The sequence below is a fragment of the Scyliorhinus canicula genome, chromosome 6, assembly GCF_902713615.1.
Source record: "Scyliorhinus canicula chromosome 6, sScyCan1.1, whole genome shotgun sequence".
Classification (NCBI taxonomy): Eukaryota; Metazoa; Chordata; class Chondrichthyes; order Carcharhiniformes; family Scyliorhinidae; genus Scyliorhinus; species Scyliorhinus canicula.
The window spans coordinates 118,648,808-118,662,489 of NC_052151.1; the positions used below are offsets into that span (position 1 = coordinate 118,648,808).

A 13,682-nucleotide genomic window follows, 5' to 3' on the forward strand; every position below is an offset into this window, starting at 1 on the left:
AGAGGGGAGCTGATCTCGATTCGAGCACATAGGGACAGGACGGACAGGGCAGAAACAGACCGCCTGGTAAAGGAGATCTTACAGATAGACAGGAGGTATGCGGAGACCCCGAGGGCAGAGCTATTAAGGGAACGGCGAAGGCTACAGACGGAGTTTGGGGTGTTGTCCACAGATAAGGTGGTGGAGCAGCTTAGGAAGGAAAGGGGCACGATCTACGAGCATGGGGAGAAAGCCAGTAGAATACTGGCACAGCAATGGAGGAAGAGGGAGGCGGCTAGGGAAATAGGGAAGGTAGTCGACAGGGGGGAAACTTGGTGGGAGATACGACAGGGCTGAACATGATGTTCAGGGACTTCTACAGTAAACCTTATACTTCAGAACCCCCCCCCCCCACTCCACGGGGCTGGAGGGGATGAGGCGCTTTTTGGACGGACTGTCCTTCCCAAGTGGGTAGGGGGTTGGGGGGCCCCGATTAGGACTGAGGAAATATTGGAGGGCTTGAGGGCTATGCAATTGAATAAAGCCCCAGGGCCAAATGTGTATCTGGTGAAGTTCTATGAAAAAGTTCTGAGATAGTGGGACCGGTGCTGGTTAGGGTTTTTAATGAGGCAAGAGACAGAGGGGTTTTACCCCCGACAACGTCACAGGCCACCATCTCCCTGATACTGAAACAGGACGAAGACCAGGATAAGTGGATCCCATTGGCCGATCTCTCTGCTCAATGTGGATGCAAAATAGTAATTGCTGGTGTCTGAACATAAAGAATTAACTTGGGCATTCTATTTCCTAATTTATTGTTTTGCAGCATTGCTTGCTAAACATTGACTCAATAGACTACCTATTTTCAGTATGGCAATCAAAAAAATGACTTCAAGATATACCAGTGGATATGTAACAATACAGATGCTGGTTAAATATTTCAATAACATCATCATTGTGGTGAATGTGATTCACACTATATATAGTTGCCAATATCACTCCATGCATATATGTTTGTTATCTACCCATTGTAAGTGCAGTTGCACTATCCGACCACCAGGGGATTCGCTCTGGGAGTACGCGAGTTTGTACTGGGCTCCTCCCAGGTCTCCTCCCCCTGGGACCAATGTATAAAGATCAGTGCCTTAGAGCCAGCTTGCCATTTCACCTGAAGTTCAACGACGAATAGGCTGGCTCTATTGTAAGTGTATTAAAGCCTCTTGTTCAGATCCAACTACACGTGTTTGCTGAATTGATGGTTCCATCAATCATCAAATTCTATCATGTAGAAAGAGGCCATTCTGCTGGTCATGCATGTGCTGCCTCTTAAGAGCCACCCCGATTGTCCCACTGCAGATTCTCCCCTTAATTATCCAGTTGCTCTTTGAACATTACTGATTCCACCACAATTGCAGATCATACGTTTCAGATTTTACCAACCATATGCGTGAAGAAATTGCTCATTTTACCGAAGGTTCTTTTGCCAACTACTTTTAACCTCAAATTTTGAATACGTGCACTAGGTCTCTTTTAATGCTCCTCTTTTCGAAGAATAATCCCAGCCTCTCCAGTCTCTATGATGATGCTGGACCAGACCCCAACAGTGGCTGGGATACCAGACAGAAACACCCAATATTTTATTTTAATTTTGTACGACTGAGGTGAAAGGATACCTCACTCCAAAAGTGATGTCATACAAAAAATAGAGATATGGTGTAGTATTAACATTTCTTTAAAATCAGAGAGTCATAAATTTACAGTGCAGAAGGAGACCATTCAGCCCATCAGTCTATACGAGCTCCTAAAAGAGCACCCGACCCAAGCCCACACCTCCACCCTACCCCCGTAACCCAGCAAACCCATCTAACTTTCAGACACTACAGAGCAATTGAGCATGACAAATCCACTGAACCTGCACATCTTTGGACTGTGGGAGGGAACTGGAGCATCCAGCGGAATCACAGACACAGGAGAATGTGCAGACTACACAGACAGCAACCCAGCTGGGAATCAAACCTGGTCACAACAAATCCCTCTTCAGAGGCCATTCAGCTAATCAAGTCTGCACCACCCACACTTCCACCTTATCCTTGTAACCCCCAATAACATTCCTAACTTTTTGGATGCAAATTAGCATGGCCAATCCACCTAAACTGCACATCTTTGGACTGTGGGAGGAAGAGCACCCGGCAGAAACCCACAGACAGGAAGAATGTGCAGACTACACAGTCAGTAACCTTGCAGGGTATCGTACCTGGGACCCTGGTGCTGTGAAGCCAGTGTTATCCACTGGTGCTTCCGTGCTACCTCTTGGACTCTTCCCCGTTCCTCCATCGCTTCCTAGACTCATTCAAAGCTCATCTAGGCCCGGATGCCTCACCTCATGTTCACTTAACTAGGACAGTTTGAGGTCAGGTGCCCTCGTCTCAATTCCCTATGGAGGGGATTTTTTTCTGCAGACCCACCCTACCAAATCCTTCAATGCCTCAGATCAGCTTCAATCTTCAACACAGGAAGATTTAAACTCAGTTCTTAAACCCCAGTCTTCCTTCTGGCCAATCAGCATCAAGCCTGCTCAGAACAAGATGTCTCCTTTGAATCTTTGATTCCCAAATCCTGATGGAGCTCAAAAGCAGAACAATGAGATTAGAGGGCCTGGAGCCCCAATTTTTAAAAAACAAAATCAGATTCCATCTGTATTCCACCTGCAAACATTTGGATAACCAAGACCTGAATGAAGTTGAAGCACCAGATCAGATCTCTGGGGATCAGCAAATGTCAGTTCTCAAGTCAGACAATGTATTCCCTTCCCGGAGAGGGGAAACAGTGTTCCCACTCTCTGCAGGGGGTGGGGATTGGAATCCAGTAAACAGCCCCACCAGGAGCTCCCTGACCTACACACCCCCTCTCCCCACTGTATGGGGGGGGGGGGGGAAGAAACTGAAAATTAACAGCCCCTGTAAAAACAACCCTCAATTAGAAGAACCATTTAAGGAGGAGATGTGGTTCTTGGATCTTTTGGAGTGCATAAACCCCAGCCATTATTTCCATGGACTCAGACGAACGAAATGCAGACAACAATCAGCTGCCAGACACAAGGAATCACTGCTTTATTATAAATTAATTTGATGGCTGGGTGAACAGAGTTTGATTCCATTTTCTGTACAGGAACAAGGTGATCAATGAAGCAGAGATCAGAGAGACAGCTGTCACAGTCAGGGTCACGATCAGGACCACCTCAGACTCCACACCTACAAACCAATGAGAAGCCAATGGTTAGTGAAGGAAACACTGAGGGGCAAATAGAAACCAACAGTCAGCCAACTCACCACCTGGAGACCTCTCCTGCATCCTTCCCTCATTCAGGGAGTCCGTTGCCAGGTTGGTCACATCAGTATCCAGAATGATCAGGGGTCCAAGTGAGGCTTCAGCCTCCCACTTCAATCCAACTTCATTCTCTGCAATATCAAACATTCCAGTTAGAGAGGGGAAAGGGGAAACGTCCACCATCTAGAGAATCAATGTCCTACCAGCTTCAGCTACAAGATCTCTCCTTCCTCTGGATCCAAATCGCAGCTCCCTTGTGGCACAGTTACCCACACGGCAACATGCACAAATGTCAATGCTCGATTCCTCCAATGGGGTCCAGCTAAGCAAGACAAAAATCAGTCAAACAACTGTATTGTGCATCACAACAAAAGCCCATTTGAGAGAGAGCTTACATATTCTGCATCTTCTGGAAAGTACAAGCTTTGTTCCTGGAATCTCTCCGATCCACTGGAGCTACTTTCAGGTGACAGGTGATGAAAATCTGAGGGAAACATCAACACGTTGTTATTTAATGACTCCCTCCCAACACAGACCCCAATGATCAGTTTCCTCTTACCAATGAACGGTCATCTCCAAAGAAACGGAATGCATCCAGGTCAAACCGGAGCTTGTCCATCTCCCGCTCACCACTTGGCAACACAAAGGTTGAAAAGGAGTCCTCAGCTTGGCTGTCCAGGAGGCAACTGAAGATAGATTAAAAAGGGACATGAAGTGAATCAAGTGAAGCCAGAGAGATTGGAGCAGCTGGAGAAAGCAGAGAGCTCCTTACCCATTGTAGTCAATAATGCTGTATCTCGGGGTGGAGTCCTTGTCTGGGCTCAATGTAGCTACACAGCGGTCAATGTAGAGCTTCAGGCGCATGTGGTTGCTCATTGAAACAGAGGCCTCAATGTGAATGAGGTCACCCAGGTAGTAGACAGTGGAAGTGCGCTCTGTAAGCCAGTCACCTGAAGAACAAGAGGATAAGGGTTGGAGACAGTGGGTGTCACTCCCAGTGAGTGAAGACAGGAAATCACTCCATCACATACCATTCATTAGGCGCAGAGAGAATGAAAGATGTCCTTCTCCAGACCTGGTGGAGCTGAATGGGATCCAGGTAGGCCTGATGGGGTTACTGCTCACATTGCCCTTCCTGGAAAGACAGCAGAGTCATTTTAGGACAACTTCAGAGAACACCAACAGCTGTGGATCTTATTGGGCATCCAATAAAGATTCTCACCTAAAGTAACGACACTCAAGGGGAACGACAGCTCCATTCGTTCTCACAATGACAGATCCATGATACTCTGGGCTGTGGGTCAGGTGGGTGGTGTAGATCAGGAAATCTCCAGACATCTGAAAGACACCAGGTTAAGGAATGAAGAACTGATCTGAAATGAGAATGTTCTACACAGGGGTTAACAATGAACTCATCCCATCCAATTAAAACAATTCTAGGAGATTGGCTGGGTCAGTGCAAAGAGGCTGCTGGGCCCCAGCTGGAGTTGATGGGGGTTGGGAAATAGGAGGGTGCTCTCAGGTCAGGGTCCAATCATTTAGGAAAATCATGACAATGAATTTCTTCATTTAGCAGTTCATGAATCTCAAGAATTATCTATCCCAGAGAATTAGGAATGCTCAGTCACAGAGGATATTCAGTTCAGATGGATTTATTTTTGGACAGGGACACGAGGTTGTGGTAAGTCCAGCCCTCACCTTAATGGATGGGGTCCAGCCCTGATCCTAATGATTAGGAAACAGGCTGGAGGGGCTGCATGGCCTCATTTTGTTATTAGTGTTGCTCAGCAACCCCCAGCCATTAATACAACAAGATCATTAGCACAAGACCAGTATTAATTAAAAGGGAATTGGATTCAATAGAAGACAGTATTGGCATGAAAAGGAGCCACAAGTTGACAATAACATGGAGCCTGGAAATAGAACAGTTTTAATCCAGGGCCCCATTGATTCCAATGGCTGGGAAAGTGGGAAGTATGGAGTTCCTCTTTAGTCCAATCCATCTGAATTCCCATTTCATTCTGTGCATAAACACCCAACTGGATTAAACTGGACTGAAAGCTCAGTTGGATTGATGTGAATGAGGGGGAAATAGAGCTGAAAAATCAACGAGGAAAAGCTCAGAGGAACCAAAGAGAAGCTTCCAGACCAATGGGGTCGATGTCACAACATTGAAGAGACTCAGACCAGTGGAAACAAAGTACAATCAAGGATCTAGTTTGCAGGTTTAAGACACAGGAGACCAGTATCTCCTCAATATCAATGACATCTCACCAAGTGTTGGAATAAAGAATGCAGCCCAATCTCCAGCCTAAGCTTAGAGCCAGAGTTGAGGTTTGACATTACCTGCAATTTGCTGCCACACTCATGGAGCCCATAGTCAAAGAGGACAGTGTGGTTCTGAGAGTAGATCCTGGTTGGCCGACAGCCTGCTGCCCCCAGGGTCAGGTCAGCAGCTTTAACCAGGTGCCTGGTTCCAAATAAATCCAGCTGGACCCTGACCAACAGCTTGTCCTCTGCACACTGCACCATCACAGTCTGCAGTGGAGACACACTTTGACCCTCAGACACACGGAAATGGGAACCAAAGGGAGGAAGAGGGACTCTCTGAGGCACAGAGGTGGCTTTGACTCTGCTCCATGGAAACCTCTGGCCCAGAAACTGTTGCCAAGTATCAGAGGAACAAACAGTTCCAACTAACACCAGCACTGGGAACAAAGCCCTCACTCCAAAATCCCCCATGATACCAAACAACTGAACCATCCTGTCCACCAGGGAGCAGCACCTTTTATACTCACAACCTGTACTCACCTGAACTCGTTTGAGGTCAATCAGCTAATTATACTAAAAGAAACAAACTCAGGGACAATTAAAAGGGGCTGCTCCTGATAGGGGCACTGTCCAAATAATAATAATCTTTCTTATTGTCACAAGTAGGCTTACATTAACCTATTGAATGTAAGTTAATGAAGTCACTGTGAAAAGCCCCTGGTCGCCACAGTCTGGTGCCTGTTCGGGTACACGGAGGGGGAATTCAGAATGTCCAAATTACCTAACCGCACGTTTTTCAGGACATGTGGGAGGAAACTGGAGCACCCGGAGGAAACCCACGCTGACACGGGGAGACTGCAGACTCCGCACAGAAAGTGACCCAAGCCGAGAATCGAACCTGGGAACATGGTGCTGTGAAGCAACAATGGTAAGCACTGTGCTACCATGCCGACCAGGGACAAGACAATACCCCTTACAATTACCCCTTAAACAATGCTAATGAATATAGTGACACATTAACCCTTAATTGCTATCTTTATTTCCAGTCAAACAACAAAACCATCTCAGGTCACAATCCATTTTTAAATACAGTGAGCACTCAGGAATGCTTGCTATATAGAGTTGTCTTGGATACTCCACTTTGTGAAAGAGAGATCTTTTGAGACTGTTTGAAAGAAAGAGACCTGACACCCTGTCAGAGTAATGCAGAATCTCTGACTGTATTTCTTCAGAAACCTTCTCGGCTCAACTTGCAGCCAAAAGCTAAGGCTGAAAACCTTAACAGCTGACTGCTTCAACTCCTGGCTCCCATTAACTTGCACCTCCAGTAACCCCAGCTGACTGTCAAATGAGGATTCTTAAAAACATAACTGCAACAGTCACACAGTAGCCCAGGCTTTTAACTCTTACTGCACCAAACACATATAATATATCTGAAATTCCTACATTCTTCACACTCCACACAACTGAGTTCCCCTCTGTTCCGAAGTAGGGACAAAATATATGTTAGCTAACTTTACTGATGGCACCAAGATAGGTATCATCCTGGTAAACTTAACAATGTCTTCGTATCCTTCCAAAAATGTGATGACCAGAATTTCTTACAATATGCCTGAAGCCTAACCGGTGAATTGTGAAGATTTTGCATGATTGCCTTGGTTTTTATCAATGCCCCTGTTTACAGCGTTAAGTATGTTTTCTGAGTCTTGTTAGGCTGGGAGTTCTTAGAGCAGAGAAGGCTGAGAGGGGGCTTGGTTGAGGTGAACACAATTATGAAGGACAGAAGGTAGATAGGAAGAAACCTTTCCCCTCCGTAGAGTCCAACCAGCGGTATAGATTTATGGATCAGGAGTTTTGGGGGGATTTGTGGAAAAACCTTTTCATCCAGAGGATGTTGGGATTCTGGGTCTCACTGACTGAAAGAGGCGAGAACACTCAACATTTATGAAGCATTTTGATGAGCCATAGTGTACAAGGCTGAGGACCAAGTACTGGAAGATGGGATTAGAATAGATTGGTGTTTGAATGTGCTTGATGGCCAGCACTGTCACGAGGGGCCGAAGGGCGAAAGGCCTCTTTCTTTGTTGTAAAACTCTATGACTCAATGACTAAGAGTGTCAGTGACGTTCCTTACAAAACAATTGTGAGAAGTTACAAAAATCTCCATCTCCAATCTGGAAGGAGCTGACACGGGTTCATGGCCACAGACACCTTCACAGCCTCTGGCCCTGCTCTGTGGCTGCAGTTGCGGCTGGTGCAGGTGGCAGGTTTCAGTGAGAACATTCTTAATGAAATGCAGATGTCATGCGCACTGTTTCTGAGGTTTAGGTAGGAGAATACTCCTTGAACATCTCGAATGGAAATTTGCCCCGTCCCTGGTGAGAATCGTTCTTCCCCCTCACCCTCCTCTCTCTCCGAGCTGGTGAGAGCGAACCATTCTCGGCACTTTTGACAAGAAAACCTTCCTATGTTCCTAAGTAGAGACAAAATGAATGCCAGCTAAATTTACTGATGACACCAAGATAGGTAGGAAAGTAAGTTGTCAAGTTTGTAAAGGGATATAGGCAGGTTGGATGCATGGGTAAAACAATTGGCAGATTGAGTGTAATGAGGTAAAATGTGAACTTGTCCAGTTTGGCAGGAATACAGTAGTAATAAAATCTTTATTGTCACACATAGCCTTACATTAACACTGCAATGAAGTTACTGTGAAAATCCCCTAGTCGCCACATTCCTACGCCTGTTCGGGTACACTGAGGGAGAAATTCAGCATGTCCAAACCACGTAACAAGCACATTTTTCAGGACTTATAGGAGGAAACCGGAGCACCCGGAGGAAACCCGTGCAGACATTGGGAGAACATGCAGACCCCGCACAGACAGTGACCCAAGCCAGGAATCGAACCTGGAACCCTGGTGCTCTGAAGCAGCAGTGCTGACCACTGTGCTATCGTACTACCTAGGCCCAACCATTTTCAGCAGTTTCGTCAATCACCTTCCTTCCATCATAAGGTCAGAAATGGAGATGTCTGTTGGTGATTTCACAATGTTCCACATCATCTGTGACTCCTCAGATACTGAAGCAGTCCATGTCCAAATACAACAAGACCTGGAAAATATCCAGGCTTGGAATGGCAAATGGCAAGTAACATTCATCCCCAATAAGAGAGATTCTAACCATTGCCCCATGACATTCAATGGCATCACCATCCACAAGGCACAAGTCAAGAATGCGATGGAATACTTTCCCCTTACGTGGATGAATGCAGCTCCAACGACAGTCAAGAAGCTTGACACCATCCAGGACAAAGCAGCCTGCATGATTGGCATCCCTTCCACAAATATTCACTCCTTCCACCACTGATGCACAGTAACAGTGGTGTGTACCATCTACAAGATGAACTGCAGGAACTCACCATGGCACCTTAGATTGCAGCTTCCAAACCCAAGAGCACTACCATCTAAAAGGACAAGGGCAGCAGTAACCTCGGAACATCGCCACCCTGGAAGTTCCCCCTCCAAGTCACTCACTGTTCTGACTTGGAAAGATATCGCCGTGCCTTCACTGTGACTGGGTCAAAATCTTGGAACTCCCTCCCTAATATCTACTCCTTATGGGCTGCAGCAGTGCAAGAAGACAGGTTGCCACTACCCTTTCAAGGGCAATTAGGGATGGAAATAATTACTGGCCAGCGATGCCCACATCCTGTGAATTAATTATTTAAAAATTAGTTATTTTGGTTTTTGGTTCCCCCACAGGGATTGTAACAATGGACAACCAGGGGTTCCCTGCGTACCTGTGTTGTTTGTGAAATCATTGATGTAAACTCGGACTGAAACTGCAAATTAATGAATTCATCTCTACTTCTGTGGGGTGTCTTTTACTGTACATGTATGAACTTTTCACTATCCTACACTTGCCATCCAGTGTTTTGTGCTGTTTGATCATGGAAACTGCTGAATATGCTGGGCTGATTTTACTCGGGCAAAGATGTCCCTGTTGATGATGCCAGAATGAAGCTGATTTTGTGATAAGTGATATCGACATGCAACATTATTTCTATGTTCAATTCCCATTCTGGCTCTGTTCTCAGTCTCCAATGCTCTTCCCATGAAGCTCCAAAGAAACCTGAGAATAGCGCCCCATGAGCATTTACCAGCTGAATATCAATAAGGAGTTCAATATTTTGAGATCGGAATTATTGCTCCAGTTTTGGACAGCAGGAGCTGGTAATAATAGCGCTGTTGCAATTTACAGCTCCTCTAGACCTATCTTTTGTTTCTTATCCAATTCCGGTCCCCCTTCAACTTGCACCATTGACCCTTTTCTCATTTTAGTCACTTCTGCCTTCTAACCTATCACAGACTTTTGTTCTGTTCTCCCCTCCTCTCCCCACCACCTTAAAACTTGTTATATTCCTAATGTCTTCCAATTCCCAACAAAAGGTTACCAACCTGAAACATTGACTACGGGAGCAATTCTCCCTAAACATTTCTAAGTGTGTCTCTGGTGGGAACTGAGGTCAATTCCTGCCAGGTTGTTTGGCGCAATGCAGTTTGCAATCTACCTACACTTAGAATTTTGTTTGGAGGTTGGGGTGAGCTGCACCCTGATTGGGGGGCGCAGAGCTGAAGATGCCGCCAGGTCCGTCTCCTCCGAGATCGGGGCACAATTCTTCAAGGAAGATCTGATCTCAGACAAACGCTCAGCCCCCCACCCCGCCCCATTGCCAGTACCAGCACCCCCCCAGGTGAGTGACAGCTCGCTATGAGGATCCCAAATGCACCGCCCCGTGTTAGAACTGCCAAGGTGCCAGGGCACTGCGCTGCCATGTTTCTGACCAGCTGAGGGCTAAAATGGTCTCTGAACCCACCCTCATCTGCATGGTCATCACTTCATTTTTTTAAATTACTTGTTCAGAGTTACCGAGTGTGGACAGGGGAGAAATCCTAATCCAGCTCCTTGCCTGCTCCAAAAACCAATTCAAATTTAAATTGAATCCAATTCATGGTCCCCACAAGAGAGACGAACCAGATCTGATCCAAACGGCAGAGCAGATACTGCACTTGATCTTCGCCAAAAGGCTTCTGATCTCCATCACTCTGGCTTCACACTGCGCCGGTGGGTGGGAGAATTCCAGGAGCCAAGAGAATCCGGCTTGATTGAGCAAGATTTATTTACATGTGCGAGGCATAGGTTGCTGTAAGCACATTCAATCTTGTGGAAGACAAAATTTGTGTTCTGTAATCTTTTCACTACATGGTCTTGCAGAAACTTAAACAGCATTTTGTCTCCAGCACAAGTCTGTTTAATGCTGTATGTTCATGTTTTACAGAACAATGCCTGTTTAGTGCCTGTTGATGACCCAAAGGCCACCAGTGCCACAGAGGAAATAAATACTGTGACTAGTTCTATTACGATGCAGGAGTACTTTGCCAACAGGATGGCTCAACTGAAAAAATCAAAAACAGGGCATGAGATCAATCGAAGCAGTGCTGTTCAGGAACTCGAAGGAAATTATTTGAATTCATTCAAAGAAGTAAAAATTAAATCCAAAAAGAAGAAAAGACCCTGCAGAGGAGATGCTGACAGTATTTCTAACTTCAACCAACTGTCTCTCCCCCAAAGCAAGTCGAGGGTGAAGGTGATGTAGAATTAAATAGTGGTTGAATCGGAAGAGGTTCAGGTTGAACGGTACTCGGCAGTAAATGAGCCATCGGAGGAGCAAAATGAGCAGGATTGGGACGAGGATAAGAAGAAACGAAAGAAGGCTAAGAAGAAAGCAACAGCCATGGGTGAAGATGAGGTTTCTCAATCCTGTCATTCAATAGAAAGGAGGAGGAAAAAGAAAGTAAAGAAATAGAAGATTTGTAGCATGTCGAAATTCTTGGCCACATTTTTAATTTGAAATGATCCAAATGACTTATTTTATTACTAATTACAAAGTACAGGGGATGGTTTAGCACAGTGGGCTTAGACAGCTGGCTTGTAGTGCAGAACAAGACCAGCAGAGTGATTTCAATTCCCGTTCCAGCCTCCCCGAACAGGCGCCAGAATGTGGCGACTAGGGGCTTTTTACAATAACTTAATTGAAGCCTACTTGTGACAATAAGCGATTATTATTATTATTATTGTGGTAGTATGACTAGAGGTACTACGGTACCCACTACCTCTGTACTCAAGCTGCTGGGGAAACATCTTGTAGATTAAAGCCTTCAGTTCGGACTACTCCTTCGTTTCTGTGGTTATTGATCGCACATCAATTTAATCTACAAGTTTTAAAGGATGGAGCTCGGCATCAAGCCGGAGTGTCTTCGACTCAGCCCCCATGCAGCTAACGCAGCAGCCACACTCAAGCACTGGCTGGCTTGTTTCAACAGCTACCTCAGTATGGCGGAAAACGTACCGACGAGGGAGTAGAAGCTACACATCCTCCACTCGTGCGTCGGCACCGCCATCTACACGCTCATCGAGGACACGACCGACTACGACGCGGCCATGGACCTGCTCGAAGGACACTTCATCCGGCCGGTAAATCATGTTTATGCTCGGCACTTACTGGCCACAAGGCAGCAGATCCCTGGTGAGTCGTTGGACGATTTTTACCATGCCCTCCTCGTACTGGGGAGGAACTGCGGCTTCCCACAAGTGTCGGCTAGTGAGCACAACTGAACTCCTCATCCGAGACCCTTTTGTTGCAGCCATGCAGTCCCCACCGATCCGCCAGAGACTATTAGAAAGGGAAACCTTGAACCTCACGGAGGCACGGTCCCTCGCTACCTCCCTAGATGTCCGTCTGCCAGGCGAAGGAGGTCGCTGCGGTCCAGGGCAGCGACCGCGGGACTCTTCCTCCTCTCTCTCCAAGGGCCCCGTGCGGCCCGTGAACCTCTCTGCCCCCATCCCCCAACGCCACGTGCGGCCTCCGGGCGCCACCATCTTGTGCTTCCGACGCCACGTGCAGGTGACAGGCGCCGCCATTTTGTCCACCCCCCCGACATGTGCGACCGATGGGCGCCGCAATCTTGGATCGGCTCCGAGGACCCCGCGGGTGACTACGCACCGCCCGAAGGTGACGCCAACGATCTGCCATGACTCGCTTCCGTCACTCTGGACCAGTCTCAACCCTGCACCCTCTCTACGGCAACAACGATGGTCCTGCTCAACGGGCACGAAACGACCTGCCTACCGGACTCCGGGAGCCCGGAGAGGTTCGTTCACCCTACCACGGTAAGACGCTGCGCTCTCCCTGTCTATCCCGTCAAGCAAAAATCACCCTGGCCTCTGGCTCCCATTCAGTGGAGATCACGGAGTATTGTATAGCGGACCTCACGGTCCAGGTGAGGGAGTTTAAAAATTACAGACTCTACACCCTCCCCCACCTCTGCACGGCCGCACTCCTGGGGTTAGACTTCCAGTGTAACCTCCAGAGCCTAACATTTAAATTCGGCGTCCCTCTGCCTTCCCTCACTGTCTGCAGCCTCGTGACCCTCAAGGTCGATCCCCCGTCCTTGTTTGCAAACCTCACCCCGGATTGCAAACCTGTCGCCACCAGGAGCAGACGGTACAGTACCCAGGACCGGGTCTTCATCAGGTCCGAGGTCCAACGGCTTATGAAGGAAGGGGTCATCGAGGCTAGTAACAGCCCCTGGTGAGCACAAGTTCTGGTGGTAAAGACCGGGGAGAAGAATAGGATGGTCATACACTACAGTCAGACCATCAACAGGTTTACGCAGCTGGACGTGTACCCTCTCCCCCCGTAGATCCGACCTGGTCAAGAGGATCGCACAGTGCAAGGTCTTCTCCACGGTGGACCTCAAGTCCGCCTACCACCAGCTCCCGATCTGCACGAGCGATCGCAAGTACACTGCGTTCGAAGCGGACGGCCGGCTCTACCAATTTTTAAGGGTTCCCTTCGGTGTCAACAACGGGGTCTCGGTCTTCCAAAGAGAGATGGACCAAATGGTCGACCGATACGGTTTACGGGCAACCTTCCCGAATCTTGATAATGTCACCATCTGCGGCCACGATCAGCAGGACCACGACACCAATCTCCGCAAATTCCTCCAAACCACAAAACTCCTAAACTTGACTTATAACAAAGACAA

The 13,682-nt window shown here is 47.3% G+C and overlaps 1 protein-coding gene across 2 annotated transcripts in view; it reads right to left on the minus strand.

Annotated features, from left to right (window-relative positions):
• Positions 1-3,065: 3,065 nt before the first annotated feature.
• Positions 3,066-13,682, minus strand: part of LOC119967443 (zona pellucida sperm-binding protein 3-like) — a 28,634-nt gene continuing 18,017 nt past the window's right edge. The window contains exons 1-9 of one of the 2 annotated variants that reach the window (XM_038799993.1): positions 5,653-5,838; positions 4,529-4,644; positions 4,338-4,441; positions 4,079-4,256; positions 3,866-3,992; positions 3,702-3,790; positions 3,510-3,628; positions 3,309-3,437; positions 3,066-3,230 (exon numbers count right to left, since the gene is read on the minus strand). In XM_038799993.1, coding sequence (XP_038655921.1) covers positions 3,100-3,230; positions 3,309-3,437; positions 3,510-3,628; positions 3,702-3,790; positions 3,866-3,992; positions 4,079-4,256; positions 4,338-4,441; positions 4,529-4,644; positions 5,653-5,838 — 1,179 coding nt within the window. In that variant the 3' untranslated portion in view covers positions 3,066-3,099. Of the gene's footprint in view, positions 3,231-3,308; positions 3,438-3,509; positions 3,629-3,701; positions 3,791-3,865; positions 3,993-4,078; positions 4,257-4,337; positions 4,442-4,528; positions 4,645-5,652; positions 5,839-13,682 lie in introns of those variants that run through there. The other variant, XM_038799992.1, reaches the window with a different exon arrangement.